Source organism: Papio anubis, chromosome 12 (assembly GCF_008728515.1).
Source record: "Papio anubis isolate 15944 chromosome 12, Panubis1.0, whole genome shotgun sequence".
Classification (NCBI taxonomy): domain Eukaryota; kingdom Metazoa; phylum Chordata; class Mammalia; order Primates; family Cercopithecidae; genus Papio; species Papio anubis.
Genome location: NC_044987.1, coordinates 62,996,953 through 63,018,066, shown reverse-complemented (window position 1 = coordinate 63,018,066; position 21,114 = coordinate 62,996,953). Strand labels below are relative to the sequence as shown.

General features: G+C 41.4%; 1 protein-coding gene across 4 annotated transcripts in view; it reads right to left on the bottom strand.

Moving 5' to 3' along the window:
- The window catches only part of STIM1 (stromal interaction molecule 1), a 217,127-nt gene that overhangs the window by 14,133 nt on the left and 181,880 nt on the right, over window positions 1-21,114 (bottom strand). For all 4 annotated transcript variants that reach the window (XM_009186797.3, XM_003910339.4, XM_003910338.4 and 1 more), the window contains exons 4-7: window positions 20,686-20,797; window positions 17,244-17,359; window positions 9,335-9,512; window positions 4,747-4,924 (exon numbers count right to left, since the gene is read on the bottom strand). In XM_009186797.3, the coding sequence (XP_009185061.1) occupies window positions 4,747-4,924; window positions 9,335-9,512; window positions 17,244-17,359; window positions 20,686-20,797 (584 nt within the window). The remainder of the gene's footprint in view (window positions 1-4,746; window positions 4,925-9,334; window positions 9,513-17,243; window positions 17,360-20,685; window positions 20,798-21,114) is intronic.

Below are 21,114 nucleotides of genomic sequence, written 5' to 3'. Positions count from 1 at the left end.
TATGTTGGCCAGCCTGGTCTCGAACTCCTGACCTCAAGTGATCTGCACGCCCCGGCCTCCCAAAGTGCTGGGATTACAGGTGTGAGCCACTGTGCCCAGCCTGATATAGTTATTTTAAATGAATTAATAAATATTTTTTAATTTTCTGTTTTAATTTCTAATAGGTTAAATATTAACAGTATTATCACCTATCAAAATGTTCTTTGAGGTCTTAAATAGTTTTTAAGAGTAAAGGGTCCTGGCTGGGTGTTGTGGCTCATGCCTGTAATCCCAGCACTTTGGGACGCCAAGGCGGGTGGATCGCCTGAGGTCAGGAGTTTGAGACCAGCCTGACCAATATGGTGAAATCCCTTCTCTACTAAAAATACAAAATTAGCCATGTGTAGTGGCAGGCACCTATAATCCCAGCTACTCAGAAGGCTGAGGCAGGAGGAGAATTGCTTGAACCTGGGAGGTGGAGGTTGTAGTGAGCCGAGATTGTGCCATTGCACTCCAGCCTGGGTGACAAAAGCGAGACTCCATCTTAAAAAAAAAAAAAAAAGAGTAAAGAGTCCTAAGAACAAAAAGTGTGAGAACCACTAGACTAGATAAACTAAAAGTCAGAGAGAAAAAGCCTTTCTAAGATGAGTTGTCAATTGTCAGTCATTTTCTTCCTGGAAGACACTGATGATTTTAGGTGAGAGCTGAAAATTGCACTGGACCCATGTAGAAGATCTCCACTGGGGCACCAAGAAAACAGCCTATGATGTGGCAGAACTGCATCTCTCATAGTTTTTCAGGGTTGAAGAGAAAGAAACTAACAGCTTTCCATTTAAAAGTCAGGGAGGGACATATCTGAGAAACTGGGACAAATGAAAGCTACACCAAGTTTTACTAAAACTACAACCTAGTTCAAATGCAGCTCGATCTCTGATTGGCTTGAGGTGATCAGTTCCTTAATATACTCCACGAAAGAAAGGGGGAAAACTACCTGATGGAAGAGAAAATCATCTGGAGCCTCTATTTTTTTAAATACACACTGTCCAGCATGTCATAAAAATAAATTACTAGACATAAATGGCAAAAAAAATGACTAATAATCAAGAGGAAAAATAAGCAGTCCCATAAATGATCCAGATGTAAGAATTACCAGACAAGGACTTTAAAATAATTACGATTGCTATGTTAAGGGAAATACAGGAAAAGATGGATACAGTAGATAAAAGATAGAAATTCTGGACAGGGAACTGGAACCTATAAAAGAGTAAAGTGGATATTCTAGAATTGAAAAATACATTGTCTGAGAGTAGGAACCCACTGGATGGGTTAAACAGCAGAATGCTTACAGTAGAATGCAGAATTAAAGAACTTAAAAGATAGATCAATAGAAAATAACCAAATCAAAACACAGAGAGAAAAAAGAACAGAACTGAGCATAAGAGACATGTGGAATAGAGTTAAAAGATCTAACATAAATATTACATTCTCAGAAGGAGAGGAGAGAATGGAGCAGAAGTAATATTTTAAGAGATATATAAGTGCTAAAAAGAATGTATTTTCTAGAGTTAGGCAGAGTGTTCCATATGTGTCAAGGAATTCAAACTTATTAACCATGTTTTTAAATTTTTTATATCCTTATGGATGCTATTGGTGACTTATTATTGAGAGAAGTATATTAAAATCTCTAACTTTGATTATAAAATTTGTCTAGTATCATTTTAGTTTAGTCAATATTTGCTTTATATTATTTTAGACTATATCATTAGATGTATCCAAATTAAGGGCTATTATATATTAAATTGAATTCATCTACTTATCATTATGAAATATCTATTTTTGGGGTCTAGTAATACTTCTTGACCTAAAGTTTACTTTATATTAATGTAAATATTACATTTATATTAACATACAGCTACCTTTGCTTTATTTCACTTAGCAATTGCTTTAGGTCAATACTTCATGACCTAAATCGTATTTTATATTAATATAAATATTATATTTATATCAATATATAGCTACCCCTGCTTCATTTTGCTGCTTTATTTTGTAACATATCTTTTCTCATCCTTTTCCTTTAAGCTTTTTTTGTGTTCTTATATTTAAAGTGTGTCTCTTATAAACAGCATATAATTGAGTTTTGGCATTAATCCAATCTGACAATCTCTGACTTTTAACTGAATTGCTTAGTTTTTTTTCATATAAATCAAGTCTCAACAAGTTTCAAAGGACTACACCCACACAGCATATGTTCTCTGACCATAGTGAAATTAAACTAGAAACCAGTAAAAGAAAGATAAGTAAAAAAGTCCTCAAGTGTTTGAAAATCAAGCAATATACTAGATAACCATGTGCCAAAAAAGGAGCCACAATAAAAATTAGAAAACTTTTGACCTGAATGATAATAAAAATATAAAATAGAGATTCTTGAATGATCACCTTACTTGAGGGAAAAAAAAAGATCCTTGACAGCCTACTTCATATCACATACAAAAGTTAATTTGAAATAATATCCCTAAATGTGAAAAGACAAACAATAAAGATTCAGAAGAAAATTTAGGGAAATATCTTGGGGATAGGGAAGGATTTCTTAAACAAGAAACAAAAAGCAAAAAGTATCAATTTTTTTTTTTTTTTTGAGATGGAGTCTCGCTCTGCTGCCCAGGCTGGAGTGCAGTGGCACTATCTTGGCTCACTGCAACCTTCACCTCCCAGGCTCAAGCAATCCTCCTGCCTCAGCCTCCCAAGGAGCTGGGACTACAGGTGTGTGCCACCACACCCAGCTAATTTTTGTATTTTTAGTATGGATGGGCTTTTGCCATGTTGGCCAGGCTGGTCTCGAACTTCTGATCTCAAGTAATCTGCCCGCCTCAGCCTCCCAAAGTGCTGTGATTACTGGCATGAGCCACAACGCCTGGCCGCATCAGTCATTTAAAAAACTGATTAAATTAGAAGCCCTTAAAATCAAGGACTTCTGTTTATCAAAAGACAGTATTAAGAGAGCAAAAAAACAAGTCAAGGCTGAGAGAAAATATTTTCTGTACATGTGTGTATTTATACTGACAAAACACTAATATCCAAAATATATAAATAATGCTTACAAATCAATAAGAAAAAGACAATCCAATTTTTAAAATGAGAAGAGATTCCCAAATCAAATGGCCAATAAATTTATTAAAAGGTATTTAATAATATTAGGGAAATGAAAATTAAAATCACAAGATACTACTATACATTTACCAGAATGTTTAAAATTAAAATGCCTAAAAATACTGAGGTTATGGATCAACTAGAATTCTCTTACATTGTTGTGGCAGTATAGATTGGTACAATCATTTTGGAAAACTGTTTGACAGTTTCTAAAAAAGCTAAATACATGAATACTCTATTATATGTCCAACAGAAATGAGTGCTTATGCCCACACCAAGAGACATATGCAAGAAGATTCATAGCAATATTATTCATAAAAGTCAACAAAGCTACAGACAACCCAAATATTTATCAACGGAAGAGTGGATAAATTATAGTATACTCATACAATAGATGAGTAACTCAGCAATGGAAATAAACCAACTATCACTACATGCAACTTTGATGACTCTCATAGACATACTGTTGAGTGAAAGAAACAAAACACAAAAGAGTATATACTGTATAATGCCATTTATATGAAGTTCAAAATTAGACAAAACTAACTGGTTGGGGCTGGGTGTCGTGGCTCAAGCCTGTAATCCCAGCACTTTGGGAGGCCGAGACGGGTGGATCACGAGGTCAGGAGATTGAGACCATCCTGGCTAACACAGTGAAACCCCGTCTCTACTAAAAAATACGAAAAAAACTAGCCGGGCAAAGTGGCGGGCGCTTGTAGTCCCAGCTACGGGAGGCTGAGACAGGAGAACGGCGTGAACCCGGGAGGCGGAGCTTGCAGTGAGCTGAGATCCGGCCACTGCACTCCAGCCTGGGCCACAGAGCGAGACTCCGTCTCAAAAAAAAAAAAACAAACCAAAAAAAACTAACTGGTTTACAAGTTGTGACAGTAGTTAACTTTTGGATGAAATATTAACTGGGGGAGCAAAAGTGAGTTTTCTGGGGTGCTGAGAAGGTTCTGTATTTTGATCTGGGTGGTGGTAACACAGGTACATGCATATGCAAAAGCTTGCCAGCTGTATACTTATGACTTGTACACTTTATGTAAATCCCTCAAAAAAAGAAACAAAATAACTGTTATCACCGATTATCCACTGTTCTTTGAAAATCATAGTGACTATTTTTATAATTTTCTTTTTTTTGGTTTTTTTTTTTTTTTTTTTTTTTTTTGAGACAGAGATTTACTCTTGTTGCCCAGGCTGGAGTGCAATGGCACGATCTCGACTCACTGCAACCTCCGCCTCCAGGGTTCAAGCAATTCTCCTGCCTCAGCCTCCTAAGTAGCTGGGATTACAGGTGCCTGCCGCCACACCCAGCTAATTTTTTTGTATTTTTAATAGAGATGGGCTTTCACCATGTTGGCCAGGCTGATCTCGAACTCCTGAACTCAAGTGATGCACCTGCCTCGGCCTCTCGAAGTGCTGAATTACAGGCATGAGCCACTGTGCCCACAGTGACTATTTTTTACAACTTGAACTCTTATTGGTAAGAGTCCAGTGACTCTAGAGCATAGTCTTTGGATCACATTTCAAATTCCTCACACATGAAACTTCCAGCCAGACCCTGGGCCCCTGCCCTTTGCCCACCCGTCAAGGTGTCCAGGAATTTGTGGACTCTCCTACCTGCTCCAACTCCTCCTCAGCATATTTTTGGCGGCTCCGCTCATTCTCAGTACCCTCCCGCAGCTCCTTCAGCCGCTGGGCTTCCTGCTTAGCAAGGTTGATCTCATCGCGCAGCTTCTTCTCCAGATGGACCTTCTCCACCTCCACTGTGCGGTGCTCCTCCTGGGCCTTGTGCAGCCTGGGGGGCAATGCAGGGAGCTGGAGGAGGCCAGGCAAGGGGGTGCCAGCCAACATGCCATGAGTCATGGCACCAAAGAGGAAAATGACGGCTCCAACTCTCAGCATATATTCTCCCTGCTCTGCTGACTGTCTGGCTCTGAGCTAACTCAGGGCCAATAGAAACCACAGTTATTACCTAATTCACACCTTGACCATCATTTTGCTGCCAGTAATCAAGGCTGTGGAGCCAGGTTCTCAGGCATCTGAATCCCTCCTCTAAACTGTCTCATACAAAAATCATAACAAGTACCAGTTTACAAGGTATTTCCCATTTGTCCTCCCAGCAGATAATGATTATATTGGTACCATTATCAGCCTGGGACAGGCAGATATGGAGCCTTAGAGAGGGAAAGCAACTTGCAGGAAGAACTGAGGCTAGAATTCCAATCTGTGTAACTTCAAATGCCACAATTAATCCCCTTATGTAGTGGTATCTAGAAAGTTCAATAAATGTAGAATACCCTGCAAGCTAGACAAAAAGATCCAGGAAAAACCTAATGGCCGAGAAGTGACTGGGGTGGTAGCAGAGGGGTGGATTAAGGAAGATGAGGAAGGAACTATTGAGCTAGACCTCTTGGATTCCTGAGCTTCTGTTCCCATAAGCAAAAAACAAACTAAATTTATGCCAGAGGGGCTGGGCAGGGCTCAGGAGAGTCCCCTGCTGCCCCCAGGCCCTGAGTTCCTTTCCCAAGTATCTTCCTTAGTGGATAAGATCTCAAGGGCATGAGTTATAATGTAAGTCTACCCTTGCACCGTCACACACATTCCCTCAGTTCACTGACAAAACCTTCCATCCAGCTAAACAAGCCTTCTCCCTTCCTCACTTCTTTCCTCCACATGGCTATCTATGTTAATACACTCATTCATTCATCTATTCATTCACCAAGTTCTTTCAAGTGCCTACTAAGTGCCAAGCCCTGTGCTAAGCCCTAAACGTATGGCAATAAATCAGAAAGCTGTCCCTGCCACTGAGGAGCTCATGATTTACTCCAACAAAGACAAGTAAACAGGTAACTGTATACAGTGTGACAAATTCCATAATAAAATTATCATATATATGATAAGATATATATATATCTTTTCATTATAGAATTTATTTTATATACATATATATAAAAAAAAATATATATATATATATATATATATATATGATGTTGAGTGCACCCAAAAGATGGAGTAATCAGCTCTGCCTGACAGGAGTGAGGGAAGGAAAGGGAGACTTGGGCTACACCCAGAACAAAGACTGAGAATTTGCTAATCCCTTTGGAAGAGAGAACGGACTTTACTGTCTGGTCTTCCTTTCTAAGTAAAAACCACCAGATTACCAGGGGACCAGATTAGGAAGGGGAAAGGATGGTGAAGAAGAGATAAGATAAATAGTTTAGACTTGAGGTATGGAAAAGAAAGGATAGACTACAGAACAAGAAGGACCCTGAGAGAACACTGATCACTGAGATAATTAAGTAGATGAAACAGATGAAACAAACAGAACTCAATCTGTTAAAAACAAAACTCTAAGTCCAGAGCTATCAGTGGCGGAGACCTCAAAAGGTATAGTGGAACAAGCAAGGAGGTAAGAGGAGGAAATGTTAGGCTGCAAGCTCCCGCGAATTGTAATCTGCCTACTTGGTCCCTGAAGAGAAAGGGAGTTGAACCTCCTGAAAATGAACACCAGATGGCAATACATGCATAGGTAAAGACAAACCAGAGGCGCCATTTCCTGCCATCTCCTTCCCTTGCTGAATGTCCTTCTTTATTGTACTCTTCCATGACCCAACTGTATAAAGTTACACCACTAAGGATTCACTTCTTCACTGAAATACTGTCCTCTATGAAAGCAGCCTCTTGAGAAAAGCCAATACTACGATAAGTCTGTCCTTTATAATAGTGAGCTCCTTTATAGTAGAATCAAGACTGACCCCCTTTCATAGTGCCAATAAGGTCTGTTAGAGATGGAGATCAATAATTATTGTTGGGTGCAGAAATGAGCAAATAAATATACAATTAAGCACTGCCCCACTCCAAGGCAACAACCATTAGCATTGCAATTAGTCCTGCCTCTAAGCAGTTGTGTGACGATGAGCAAGTTTTGCCTGCTTTGGGAATCAAAATTCCTGCCTGCCTCAAATAATTATCTTGAAACTCAATGAAATCCTAACTGGAATGTACATGTAGAATTATATTTATTCACACAAATTATCAGGAACTCTGTAATAAAGCTCTGTAAAAGCTGGCATTGCAGGTCTGTTAATACAGGGAGGAACAAGGTGGCAGTGGGCTCTGGACACTCAGAGGAGGATATATGTGTGCATGTGTGCAAGCCTATCTCTAGAGGGGAAAGGGGAGGGGTGTCTTTGTCTCTTTCTAAGTGCCGCAGTGGTCACTTAGCTCTGGAGGTCTTAGGGAGCAGGGAGTGCTGGGAGCTTAGTTTTATCCCCAAACTTGGAATGTCTCCTGCCTAGATTCTTTTGCCTTTGGAATGGAAACAGTACACGTTTTTCAAACAAATGAGGTATGGGGACTGCTCAGACAGCAGCAGTTAGCCCCTAATTGGCAAAGGGCCCAAGAACAAGGGGTCCAGCAGAGTAGCCAGGATTTAGCTTAGAGATCAGACCCCTCTCACTCCCTAGAAGCCCAGCCCATGGAAATAAACACAGTAAGTCTGCTACCTCAGTAAAAGCAGCACCCTGGAGTGTCAAAATTCCTAGTTCACTACTTACTGATATATGACCCTGAGCAAAGCACTTACCCTCTCTCTGAGCCTTCATTTCCTCAACTCTAATAGTACCTACTTCAAAGGGCTATAATGATTAAAAGCAATAATGCATTTAATTATTTAACAATACCTGGCTCACTAGAAGTCTTTTCCCCACCCCTCCAAAGAAAATAGTGTTTACCATTTAAAAATAACACAATGGCTGGGCACAGTGGCTCAGGCCTGTAATCCCAGCACTTTGGGAGGCTGAGGTAGACCTCTTGAGTCCAGAGTTCAGGAAAAGCCTGGGCAACACAGCAAGACCCCTGTCTCTACAAAAAATCAAAACAATCAGCCTGGCATGGTGGCATGCACCCAGCTACACAGGAGGCTGAAGCAGGAGGATCTCTTGAGCCCAGGGGGTGGAGGCTGCAGTGAGCCATGTTCATGCAATTCAACTTCAGCCTGGGCAACAGACCAAGACCCAGAGTCAAAAAATAATAATAATAAATAGAAATAAATGAAAAGACAAGACTTCATTTCCTTTTACATGAATTCCTGCAAAGACTTCCCAACTAGAGTCCCTAGGCTTCCAGAATCATTTTCTAAAAGACAGTCCTGAATAGGCCTCTCCTCTTCTCGAAAATAAAACCACCAAAAAAACCTGATTTCACTCTCTATTGCCTTCTGCATCCTACTAACTTCCCCACATGCATCTTAAGGTCCCAGGGATCTGGCCCCACCCTATACACTCAACCTTAACACCCAGGACCTCTCTACCCATCTTTCAAGGCTGCCTCCTCAGAGTCCCGCATCCACTCATTCACTTCTTTGTCTTTCTAGTCATTAGCATTCTTATCCTATAAGCTGAGTCTGGAACTAAGTCTGCATTAAGTGTGCTCTCACTGCTGCTTCTTGTGGGTGTGTAAGTTTTGTTTCCTCAGGAACAGTGAATTTCTTACAACTGCCATCACAGAACTGGTTACTATATGTTAGGAAATACACAGGCTGACTGACCGACTGACTAACGGGCACTCTCTTTTCACAGCTAAATCTTCTGCCATAGTTTTGAAGTCATATTTTATTTTAACAGAATCCCACACCATATGAGTTGGAAGTGTTCTAGGAGAGTTTAGCATTCTCCTAGGTCAATCCCTTCATATTACCAATGAGGAAATAAGTCCTGGGAGGGAAAGAGATTTATCCAAAGTCATACAGCAAGTCAGCGTTTATGAGATTTAGATTCCTTATAAGAAAGAACTAAGGACAGTAAGAAGGAAGGTTTGTGAGGTTTCTTTGGGGAACAGTAAAGAACAGTTCATTATATCTATTTATATGCTAAGAGAAGCAGTCCAGAGACGGATGAAGGAAGAATGACCCCCTAACAAGCAATGGGAAGCTCAAGACCTCTGGCAGCTACACATTTCTCCCTCTGAAGCTAAGAGGCAAAAAAGATAGAAACAAGTTTCTCCCCAGGAGGAATAACTGCCCAGGGCACTTGGAATATCGGCAACCTAAACTTGCAGTGCAGTTTTGGAAGGATGATGCAGCCTGGGCTGCCATGTTAACAAGGTCTCAGGGGCCAAGTGGCTCACACTCAGGTGGAAATAGGAGGTTCCCAGGAGCCAAAGGTAATGGCAGGGCCTTACCTTTCCTGAAGGGGCAGGGCCTTACCTTTCCTGAAGGTCATGCAGACTCTGCTCAGCTCGGTGTAACCCCTCCAAGTCCTTCATCATCTTCTTCATGTGCTCCTTGGAGTAACGGTTCTGGATATAGGCAAACCAGCAGCCGCCCACACCAATAACGATAGACACCACCAGCATGAAGTCCTTGAGGTGATTATGGCGGGTCACTGCCAAAGAGGGGAGGGCATGGTGAGTTAGGGTGCCTACTGCACACTTAGCCTTGCAGACTCCACTGCACACTCTCCCACTCTCCCACTGAGAAGGAATTAGTTTCTCTTCTTAGATACACAATTCCCATACACTATTATAGTAAGCTCTATGTCTATCTCTCTGCTAGCCAAGGCTTTGTTTTGAAATGAGAGGCCTTACAGCAATACAGGAAGCTTATTAAATCACACTTCCTTAAGATGCAGTGAAGAGGAGAGAACTAGTGCCTTCTCAATATACCCTAGCCATCTTTGGGCTAGGATGAGCCCATATGCCCAGATGTAGTGGCTTCTGTCCTACAGGGTAAGCAATTCTAAAGTTCCACAGTAGGTAAATGGAGATGACTGGTATAAAAAGATATAAAGCAATGTCACCAGAAGCCTTAGTTCTGGCTGTAGGACTGAAGTCACTGTAGGAACTAGGTCTCCTGGACTACCAGGCCATTCTTGGCACAGATCAGGGAAAGGTCCAGAAGTCTCAATCTACGGTGAACATTTCTAGGCTACTGTGAAATCCAGAGACTCTAGAACAGGATAGCATCAAGAAATTGATATTGATGAGACATTACACCTACCAGAAACTGAGGGGCAGAGCTATTTCCAGAAAACACCTGGTAGCAATTCAGTGAAGCATGAGGGCCCCAACCACCAACTGGGGTTCAAAGAATGCCCACTGTCCAGAGCAAAATTTAAATGTTAAACAAGAAATGACACCAAAAGATAAAAAGCAAAAGCCACATCCTAAACACTTAGCTAATCAGGAGAGAGGCACTTCTGGAACTAACATTGTTCCTGGTATACCAGATCTGGGCTCTGTGCCACAGCACAAAAGACTTGAAAGGGGCACTATAAGGAGACGGCTGCTCCTGCATCCTCTGTCTAGGTTGTGCTGTGGGCTCAGAGGAGCCCTGGATGTGGGAGTCAGAGAAAGAGGGAAAAAAGGGAGTTATGCCAGGGCTAATGACCCTCTGTGCACAGCAAGTTGCCCTTAGACGGTGGAGGAGGAGGTAGGACTGGCATGATCCTTGGACACAGTAAGGACGTGAGGCTGGTGGAAATCCAAAAGGACCCGGGTCGAGCCACCAAGTTAAGGGAGGGTCAAGACACCAGAAAAAGAAACCATATGATACTGATGCCCATAGTTTGACAAAAGGAGTTACCATCATAGCTGCTCACAGAAAGGCTGAGCAGCAGGACATGGGGATGAGATGGGATCAAAGACAAATTAACACATCCTATTTCCACCCAAGGGAGGGGGGTTACTAGGTCAGGGTGGTGGCCATGTCCTTCATACGTTTATTCTAGGCTCTCTGAAAGAAAACCGAGGGTCCTCTCATGGCCATCCCCTAGCCTCCAGGCAGGCTACAAGTCTAGGCATACTTAAGCCCTCACTCTCCTACCTTTTGGGTTCCAAGAGGAGCTATTTCTGCAGCACAGTGAGTTGTCTTTCTTCCTGGAACACACCTGCCTCCTCCAGAGCCACTACCAGAGCCTGGGGTATTCTTTGTCTCCCCTGTTTGTTAAGGACTTTTAATCTTGGTTTCCTAGAGTTTCTCAACTTCAATATCCCCTTTATATTCTTACCAAAAATCAAAGGTACCCTTGTTCAGACAAGACTCCATGCAACGAGTGCTTCCAATACTTCAAATACTTAAGGTGGGTATGCAGATTGAGCCTAGTTATTTCATTTGGTTTCTTATTCTACGTTATGCAGTTCAATTTGCCAGAAAAGCAACCACTCCTGCTCACTGAGGACTTTCCCCTATTTTCTGAGCCAATGAAGAAGGAAGATAAGGCATAGTCTTTTCTTTTCCTATCTCCAACTGCCCCTGACCTGCAACAATTATTCTGTCAGCCTCCCTGCACTTTTCTCAATATTCCTGCTGAAAGCACAAAGGGCACACTAGCCCCTAGCCCAAAACTAAGCACACTGTAGGCACACGTTAAAAATTGAAAATAGTAGCTACCATTTATTTAGGGGAAATTGGGGCACAGAGAACCTTAGAAATGTGTCCAAGGTCACAAAGCTACTGAGTGATAGAGCTAGTCAGCTTGATTTCAAAGCTGGAACTCTTTATTGTATCTTGTTTCCTCTAACGGAAGTAGAAGATGGATAACATCTCCTAACATCTCCAAACACCCCTAACATCTGCAAACTGGTACTATTTGGAGAGCCCTAGATGGGCCTGTAAGCCCAGAGCCAACTCTGCAGAGTGAAAAAGACTGTAAAGGGTGGTGTGTAAAGGGCTGTGGTCACATGGGGAGGACTGAGCATGCCTTCTACTGTCAGAAAATGGACCTTGAGGTGGCCCTCTGCTGAGCCAATCTGATCCCTCTTCCCTTTTCCCAAGTTCTGAGGCTGCTGTGGACAGATGGCACCTGTTCCCTCGGCATGCCCTCTTGGCTACTGCATGACAAACCTTTTATGTGAGATATGTCAAGCCTCAGACCAATAGCAGAATTTTTATTATGGCTCGGTGAGGTGGCCATAGCTCACAGCTGTACCAAGTCTAGGCTCTCTGGGGTGTTTGTGTGCTAAATGACTGATGATGAGGTCTAAGTGTCTGCTCATTCAGCCTTAAGAACTCATCCTAACTTCAGAACACAGGTCAGACCCAGTACAGGCCTCTAGGTCCTAAATGGGTGTTAAAGAATAGCACTGAAATAGGGATTTTTAGTCCATGCTCAGAGGGAAAATAAAGTCTAGAGGGGCACAGATCAAGGGACTATTTGTAAACATCCAGCAGGCACGCCCCCACCCCTTTCAGAAGTTTCCTGGCAAAGAGCTCCTTAGTATTTTCCTCAGACTCCAGCTGGCAATTTTCAAAAGTTTCATTAGACAAGCATCAGTAGAAAAATATAAAAACAATATTTGCCATCAGGACAGCTGCTGATTTCTAAAATCTTAGCTTCCAGGAGTATACCCAGTTCTATCAGAATCCTTGAATGAGAGAGCCACTAAGAACCTTTAATGACCAAACCCATTTTACACAAAAGGAAACCCAAATCCAGGCAGAACTGAATTGCCAAAGGTCACTTAATAAGGCAAGGACCAAGCACAGAAGTCCTAAAAATACAGGAGGCAGACACCAGGAAGGAACAGACCTCCTGTCTTTTATACAGAACCCTTATTAAGCAAGGAGTTCCTCCCAAAAATCATAAAATGTCACAGCTGAAAGAAACCGTAGGGAGGAATCTCATAATACAAATCATAAAACACACCTGAGAAAAGTGACCTACCCAAGGTCACACAGTGAGTGGCAATTTTGAAAAGGGACCCAGGTCACCTGCCAATCCAGGGTTCTTTCCCAAACTTCAAAGAAGTCGTCTGAATAAAACTCCAGGAGCTACAAAAAAATCAAGCTGTACAGGCATACACTGCAAGTTCAGTTTGAGGCCACTGCAATAAAGCTAATAAAGCAATAAAGTGAGTCACACAAATTTTTTGGTTTCCCAGTGATAAAAGTTATGTTTACGCTATACTATAGTCTATTAAGTGTATAATAGCATTATGTCTAAAAATACAGTGTGTGTGCCTTAATTTAAAAATAACTTATTGCTTAAAAATTCCGACACAGACACTCAAAAGTGAGCACACGCTCTAGGAAATATGGTACCAACAGCTTGATCAACACAGGATTGCCACAAACCTTCAACTTGTAAAAAATGCAATTATCTGCAAAGTGCAATAAAGCAAAGCACAATAAAATAAGGTATGCATGTATATATTTATTAAGACATAATTCACAGAGCCTAAAATTCTAAGTCTCTCTCTTAAAATGTGCAATTCAATGGTTGCAGTATATTCACAAGGTTGTGCAACCACTGACAAAATTAATGTTAGAATACTATCATTATCCCAAAAAGAAATGCCATATCTATTAGCAGTCACTTCCTATTTCCCACTGCCCCCACTCCCAGCCCCAGAAACCACTAATCTATTTTCTGTCTCTATGGATTTGTGTATTCTGGGTATTTTATGTAAGTGAAATCACAAAATTATATAATATGTGGCCTGTTGTGACTGGCTTCTTTTACTTGGCATGTTTTCAAGGTTCATCCACACTGTAGCATATATCAGTACTTCATACCTTTTAGTGGCTGATTAATATTCTACTGTATGTATATACCATTTATTTTTCCATTCATCAACTGACAGACACTTGAGTTGTTTCCACTTTTTGGCTATTATTCTAATTTCAACACATCCTTACCAACACTTGTTACTGTCTTTTTTATTATATCCTAGTGAATAAAAAGTGTTACCTCATTGTGATTTTAATTTGCATTGCCCTGATAATGATGTCGAGCACTGTTTCACGTGTATATTGGCCATTGAACTGTGGACATATAAATATATGTTCAAATCCTTTGTCCATTTTTTGTTTGTTCGTTCGTTTTGAGAGAGGGTGTCACTCTGTCACCCAGGCTGGAGTGCAGTGGCATGATCTTGGCTTACTGTAACCTCTGCCTCCCAGGTTTCAGTAATTCTCATGCCTCAGCCTCCTGAGTAGCTGGGATTACAGGCATGTGCCACCACACCTGGCTAATTTTTGCATTTTTTTAGTAGAGACGGGGTTTTGCCATGTTGGTCAGACTGTTCTTGAACTCCTGTCCTCAGGTGATCCACCCACCTCAGCCTCCCAAAGTGCTGGGATTACTGGCATGAGCCACCGTCCCTAGCAAGAATTTTTTATGTATTCTGGATAGTAGAGCCTTGTCAGAAAAATGTTTGCCAATACTTTCTCCATTTTGTGGGTTGTCTTTTCACTTTCTTGGTACATTCTTTGAAGTATGAAACTTTTTTATTTTGGTGAAGTCCAGTTTATCTATTCTTTCTTTTGTTGCATACGCTCTTTAAAAAATAATTTGAGGTAAAATTCACATAATATAAAAGTAACCATTTTAAAGTAAGCAATTCAGTGGCATATAGTACATTCATGATGTTATGCAACCACCACCTCTATCTAGTTCCAAAACATTTCTATCACTCTACAGTAAAATTTTTTACCCAGTAAGTGGTTTCTCCCCATTCCCTCCTCCCACCAATCCCTGCCAACCATCAGTCTACATTCTGTCTCTGTGGATTTATCTATTCTAATCATTTCATATTAACAGAATCATACAATATGTGATCTTTTGTGTCTGGCTTCTTTCATTTAGCGTAATGCTTTCCAGGTTCATCCACATTGTAACATGTATCAGAACTTCATTCCATTTGTAGGTGAATAATATTCTATTGCACCACAATGTATTTATCTATTCATCTATTAATAGACATTTGGGTTGTTTTATTTTTTGGCTCTTGTGGCATGTGCTGCTATGAACATGCATGTACGTGTACTTGTTTGAGTACTTGTCTTCAATTCTTTGCATGTATACCTAAGTGTGGAATTGCTAGGTTCTATGGTAACTCTGTGTCTAATTTTTGAGAAACCACCAGACTATTTTACATAGTAGCGGAACCATTTTACCTTCTCATCAGCAATGTACGGGGGTTCCAATTTCTCTACACCCTTGCCAAAACTTGTTTTCCATTTTTAAAAACTATTTTTATTATAACTGTCCCAGTCAGTGTGAAGTATATTCTTAGCTTCAGTACCTGTGCTCTGCCTATCTCAGGAAGATAGTTTTCCTGCTGATCTCTGGCCTTCCTTAAGTTAGATCACATGCAGCATATGGGCTACATGCAATAAGCCTCAGAGAAAAATACCCCAGTCCTGGTATCAGTCCAACCTGCTCCACCAGGGCCCCTCTCGTTGGCTCTGATATCCTGGACCCTGTACCATGTCCCCAGCATTCTGGTTCCCATAGCTGATTTTTCCAGATAAAATCCTTGACTGCTTTAACCTGCAGTTTCTACTGTACCCTTTCAGACATGGTAAATCTGATTTTGATACAGATATAGCTTGATAATATATATTACAAGGCTAAGGAAGACTTTCAGGCTGCTGAAAACCTCCCCTTGCTGGGTGGTGACAGAGGAGAACCTTTGCAAAAGTAGTCTAGCTTTTATAGTTGGGCATGAGTGTTCTTGGTGTGTACAAAGAGATGTGTAAGTTGTTAACAGGGAGAGTTTAATAAGGCCACTTCCACTTCTCATCTTTCAAGACTCAGCTCAAGAATTACTTTCTCCATAAAGTTTCCTGGACTCCAATAGGAAACTCCTCCCTAGTATGTGCCCCCAGTTGAACTCTGGAAAGACTTACATAATAGCTATAACACTTACTATATTTGTTGACACTTTACTATATTTGCTGACATAGCTATCTCCATTTAGATAGAAGTACTTGAGAGCAGGTATCCTGCCATTTATGCTGGTACTTAGAATGTGCTCAATAAAGGTTAGTGAATGATGAAAGGCCACTGCTCAATACAGAGACTAGGCCTTACATAAAGAGTAGAACCAGTTACTGTGTCATTATTCAAAACCTACCAATGAAGGTGAGCAAAATGTGTCCTAGAACCCTCCACTCCCCCAAAAAAAGGTGGCAAAGGAAGTGGAAACAGTAGTCTTCGCCCAGGTTGCTCTGTTTCATACTTTCAAAAAGCATAGATCCACTTGTATTGAGACATCAGCTTGCATATTTGCCAAGCCATATTCACAGACAGGGAAATGTTATATTGCCTCTGACCTTGCCTGCCAGCTGCTTCTCTGGACTGGTTCCTGATTCAATACCTTTCTGCTGCTGGCACCCTAAATCGAGGCAAGCCATTCCCAAAGGGCAGGAAGCGGGCCCTAAGAGGCTGTTTAGTTGAAAATAGTTTTCCAAGAAATCTCACTACTTTTTGCTCCCCTTTGGTTCACTTAGAATTAGAAAAAGGATGGCAGGCTGGCTGTTCCCACAACATAGCTCTGTGGAGACTGAACAACCCAATTCTCTCAACTAGCCTCCTTGGCTGAAGAGACCACCCTTTCTTAGGCCCAAGTGTGTCTACTGCTTCAGTGAAAACCCACTTAGTCCTCCTTGGTCATTCAATGATACAAAGATATTCACTAATCAGTTCATACACTCTAAATGTCTACAATAACCCACTGTCATTATATATATATATATATATATATATACACACACACACACATATATATACACACACACACACATACACACACACACACACATATATATAGCTGCTGATGTGCTATTGAAATGAAATATGGAAGTAGGTAACAGCTAACAAGCTTTCAGTCCATAGGTGGTTACTTCTATCCCTGAGCATACTTTCCATATTTTAGCTTTTGTATTCTTGCTCAGGTTGTTTACTCTGCCTAGAATGTCCTATTCTGCCACCTCCATAGAATAAAGCTCTATTCACCCTTAAAGGCAGAGGTCACATGTCACCTTGTCTATAGGATACCTTCACTAGGCCTCCTCTGGGCCTCAGAAGCACTGTGTACCTCTATAGAACACTCATGTTATACCTTCAGGGCAGAATATGATTCATTCCAGGTCTTCCTACAGGGTCCAGCACAGCACTGGCACAATGCAGATATTTCCTTAAAGTATTTAATGAATGCATGTTGCTATATATCTGGACTAAAATGTAAGACTCTTTCAAACTTAATACCAGTGGAAAGAGTATAGGTGCTATCTTGCAGGTGTGCCTAGCAGACCCAGAGCCTTAGCCTATCCACTACAATAGCTTTGGTTTCCATGGCACAGCAGTAGCCCTTCTCAACACGAGACTCACAGAGAGGAGGCCCGAAGAGCACTGTATCCAGGGCCTTCAACTGCAGCTTCTGCCGATGACTCCGGTCTGTCATCTTCAGCACAGTCCCTGTCATTGTGGTGTTGGTGACAGCTAGCCTGTTGAGGCAAAGAGTAGCAGATCAGTTCGCTGCCAGTAAAGCCAGGAAGGATCCTGGTAGGATTACCCACCTCCTCCAGGAACACTTCTAGCTCTTGGTGATTGCTCCCCTCTGCACTCTAGAACAGAGTCTATACCAGTTGGGTCTCAACAGAGTGTATGGAGGGACACATAACATTTACCAAGAACTTGTTCAGCCCTCTCCCCATATCCACCAACTTCTAAGCACGCTATCCTCTAAGGATTACCTGTCTGTAACCATTCCCACACCCAACGAAATTTTCTGTTGTGCTTCTCCTTCCAGGGTTTATCTTCTATATATTGTCCCCACCTCCCACCACTTATAAATGCATTTCCTGTGCAGCCCAGGTCAAACTGTCATGTCATATGACCCAGTGATTCCAGGACTTATGAATTATCCTAAACTCACTGTCATTATATATAAACCTGCTGATGTGCTATTGAAATGAAATACAGAAAAGGAAAAAAAATTTTTTATTAATCACTGGTGACAAAAATGGAATTAGTCCTGTTAGCTTGTATTTGAGTCACTGCAATACAAGTTACCTCCAATAAAATTACTGTAACTTTTTATGACCTCCACCCATACTGTCAGTGATAACTATAATAAGAGAAAGCCTGTAAACAAGAAAATGACCTAGGAAAAATGGAACTTTGTTTCTCTTCTGCTGGAACACAGTGGATATAAAAGGAGAGGGGTAAAGGATATGAAAGGTTGAAAACCACTGGTCTAAGTCCCACAAGTAAGCACTTAATTCTATACTACTCTATAAGGTTTGTGCTCTTTTCTGATGCATATGTTTATTTCCCCAGCTAGAAAAGAAGCTTCTGACAGCACAGTGTGATTATACTCCTGTCGGAGCACGCAGGAACAGCTACTTCCTTCTCTGGCCTTGGAAAGCAATCAAGCCCACCAATAAGAGAGGCAGTGAGGCACTGTGATGGGGAGTGGGAGTGGTCAGGAGATCTGTCTTCTCATTTCAGCTCTACTAGTGACTCACTTGTCTGATCATAAGTTGCTTTGTTCCTCCCCCAGGACCTCAGTTTCCTACTGTGTAAACTTATATAAAATCAGATGCTTCCTACAAGCCTGGGAGTTCTTGGGGTTCCTCTTTAAAACACTTCTGCCAGATGTGCTGCAGTTTGTCTGACTAATGAGAATAAACATTGTCATCTTTTCTACAGTCTATTTCTCAAAGACACCTATGAACTGGAATGCTATCTATTTGTAAGCAATGAAAGAAATGAGAAAGGAGGTAACATTGACTAAGCAACTACTGTGTGTCTGATACTTTACATACAATACCTCATTCAGTCCTCACAACAACCTTAAGAACTCAGTTCCATTATTAGTGCCACTTTCTAGATAAGAAAACGGAGACTTAGAGTTGAGTAACTTGCCCAAAGTCACAAACAAGTAAGTGGCAAAGCCAGAGAATGAACTCAAATCTGCTAGATTATTCTCATTATACCATGTGAGCTAATGATGGGCCTAGAACCACCCTCACTCCACCCCAAGCACTGAAGGCCCCATGCTTCCTGCTATCACTAAGGTGCCACAGCTTGGCATCCCCTACATCTGTGCCCAGCCTGGCTGGACCTGGTCTTGGCTCTAATTCTAGCCACAAAAAAGCTACGTGAACCGATGACCTGAGAACTGACTTCTTATTCTATGTTTTGCAGTTTTAATCCAAGCCAAAGATACCCCCCATGAGGAAAATGGTACAGGGATCCACAAAGCAATATTGCTATTTCTATGGGTAGCAAGAAAGACACCTAAATCCTGGATCTTAGTGGCCAATCATCTACTTCTCCATTAAACATGGAGTTCCTCAAGTCAGGGGTCTGGTCTAATGCATCTCTTTGTCCTCTGGGCCCACCAAAGAGCATGGCACATGATAGGTGCTTAGTGAAGTTTTGTAAAATAGAACTAAACTGAATATTGAAAGGAAACCTATCTTTAACCACATGGCACAAGAGGAAGATGCAGTGGAAAAAAACAAGGCATTTAGAACAAGACAGACCTGGGTTCAAATCCCAGCTCTGCCACTTACCAGCTTGGATAAATTATAAAATATTTGAGATTCAGTTTGCTCACCCAAAAGTTGGGATACTCTTCCTCCCAGAGTTGTGACAATCAACTGAAATAATAGGTAGGAAAGCACTCTATAAAGGGAGGTACAAACATTAAGATTATTACTCTCTCCAGAGTAGGGAGAAGCTGTGAAGAAGAGGCTGCAGGCAGCAGAGGAGGGAACAGCCAGCTCAGCTAGGCCTGGACAGCAGTGCTCGGTAGCTCTGTGGCTGGAGACTGCAAAGTGTGGGCATTCCAAGAGCTTCACCTTCCCCTTTCCCCTTTGCTGAAGCTGAAAACCAGATGCACCTACATAATAAGATGACAGATTATACATAATCAGCACTTACCAGATAGTAAGCCCTTTGAGGGCAAGGGCAGGTTGTTGTCATCTTTATCCCCAGCACCCAGCACAAGTGCTTGGCACAGAGCAGGTACCCAGTAAATATTTGTTGGATGAATAAGTAAATGGATTAATGACTGAATGACATATGGCACTAGTTTGACATTACAAGAAGTCCAAGCAATACTCCATTCCTCCCCCCATTCCCAGCCCAAGCCTTACCATATTGAGTGTGTAAAGGAGGCAAAGAGTCATGAAACAACAGCTGTTGGAGTCATCCCAGAGATGAGGCTGGGGCCAATGGCAATCAACCTCTCCTCTGTACCATTTTTATTATAAATAAGCTGCATATGGATAACCCAGGGAAGGCTAAAAGAGCCCTGAGGCTCCCAGGTGATAAAAGAGGCAGCTGCTTGGAGCATGGGGGAAAAAAAAAAAAAAAAGAAACACCAACAGGGTTTGATGTATACCAAGATTCAAATCTCAGTTTTGCCCCTAACTAGTCATGTTTGTGACCTTAGAAAAGTTACTTAACCAGTTTCATCATCTATATACAATAATACCCACCTTACAGGACTGATGTAAGAATTAAATGAGATACTGTATATAGTGTTGAGTAGAATGTCTGGCATGTCCTAAGCACTCAGTAAATGGCAGCTATTAGTACTATTCCCAGGATTGACAGGACTATTAAAGAATAGAGTGGATGCAAAGTGCCCATCATACTTTATAGCAAGTGCACAACAGATGTGAGAAGAGGCAAGATCTATAGACGCTGCCCTGAAAAGGGTAGAACCTCACTTAACTGGCCAGAGCAATCTGAAGGCAGGCCCACTCCAGCCCATTCCTCATACCCTCAAGAGATAAAAACCCAGTCCCCTCCTGACCTTGGCATGGCATGGCCACTGAGCTGCAGCTTCCGGAAGGTCTCCTCATACTGAGGCAGCTCCACATATGTGATCAGCCACTGTACCACCTCATCCACAGTCCAATTGTATACTGTGAAAAGAGACAAGCAAAGTCATGACTCTAGAATGCCAAGCACTGCTTGCATTTATTGTCATATTGACCTTAATATTTACCACATTTGTGTGTGTTTAATATCTCTCTGTCCCATAAAATACTAAGTATGAAAGGAGTATACACTCTGAGTTTACTTATATGAAATCCTAGAAAAGACAAATCTATAGTGATAGAAAGCAGATAAACGGTTAGCTGGAGCCAGGAAGGGAGCTCCAGGGAAAAATCATAAATGCAATTTTATAAGGTGATGGATATATTCTATATTTTGAATGTGGTGGTGGTTACACAAATGA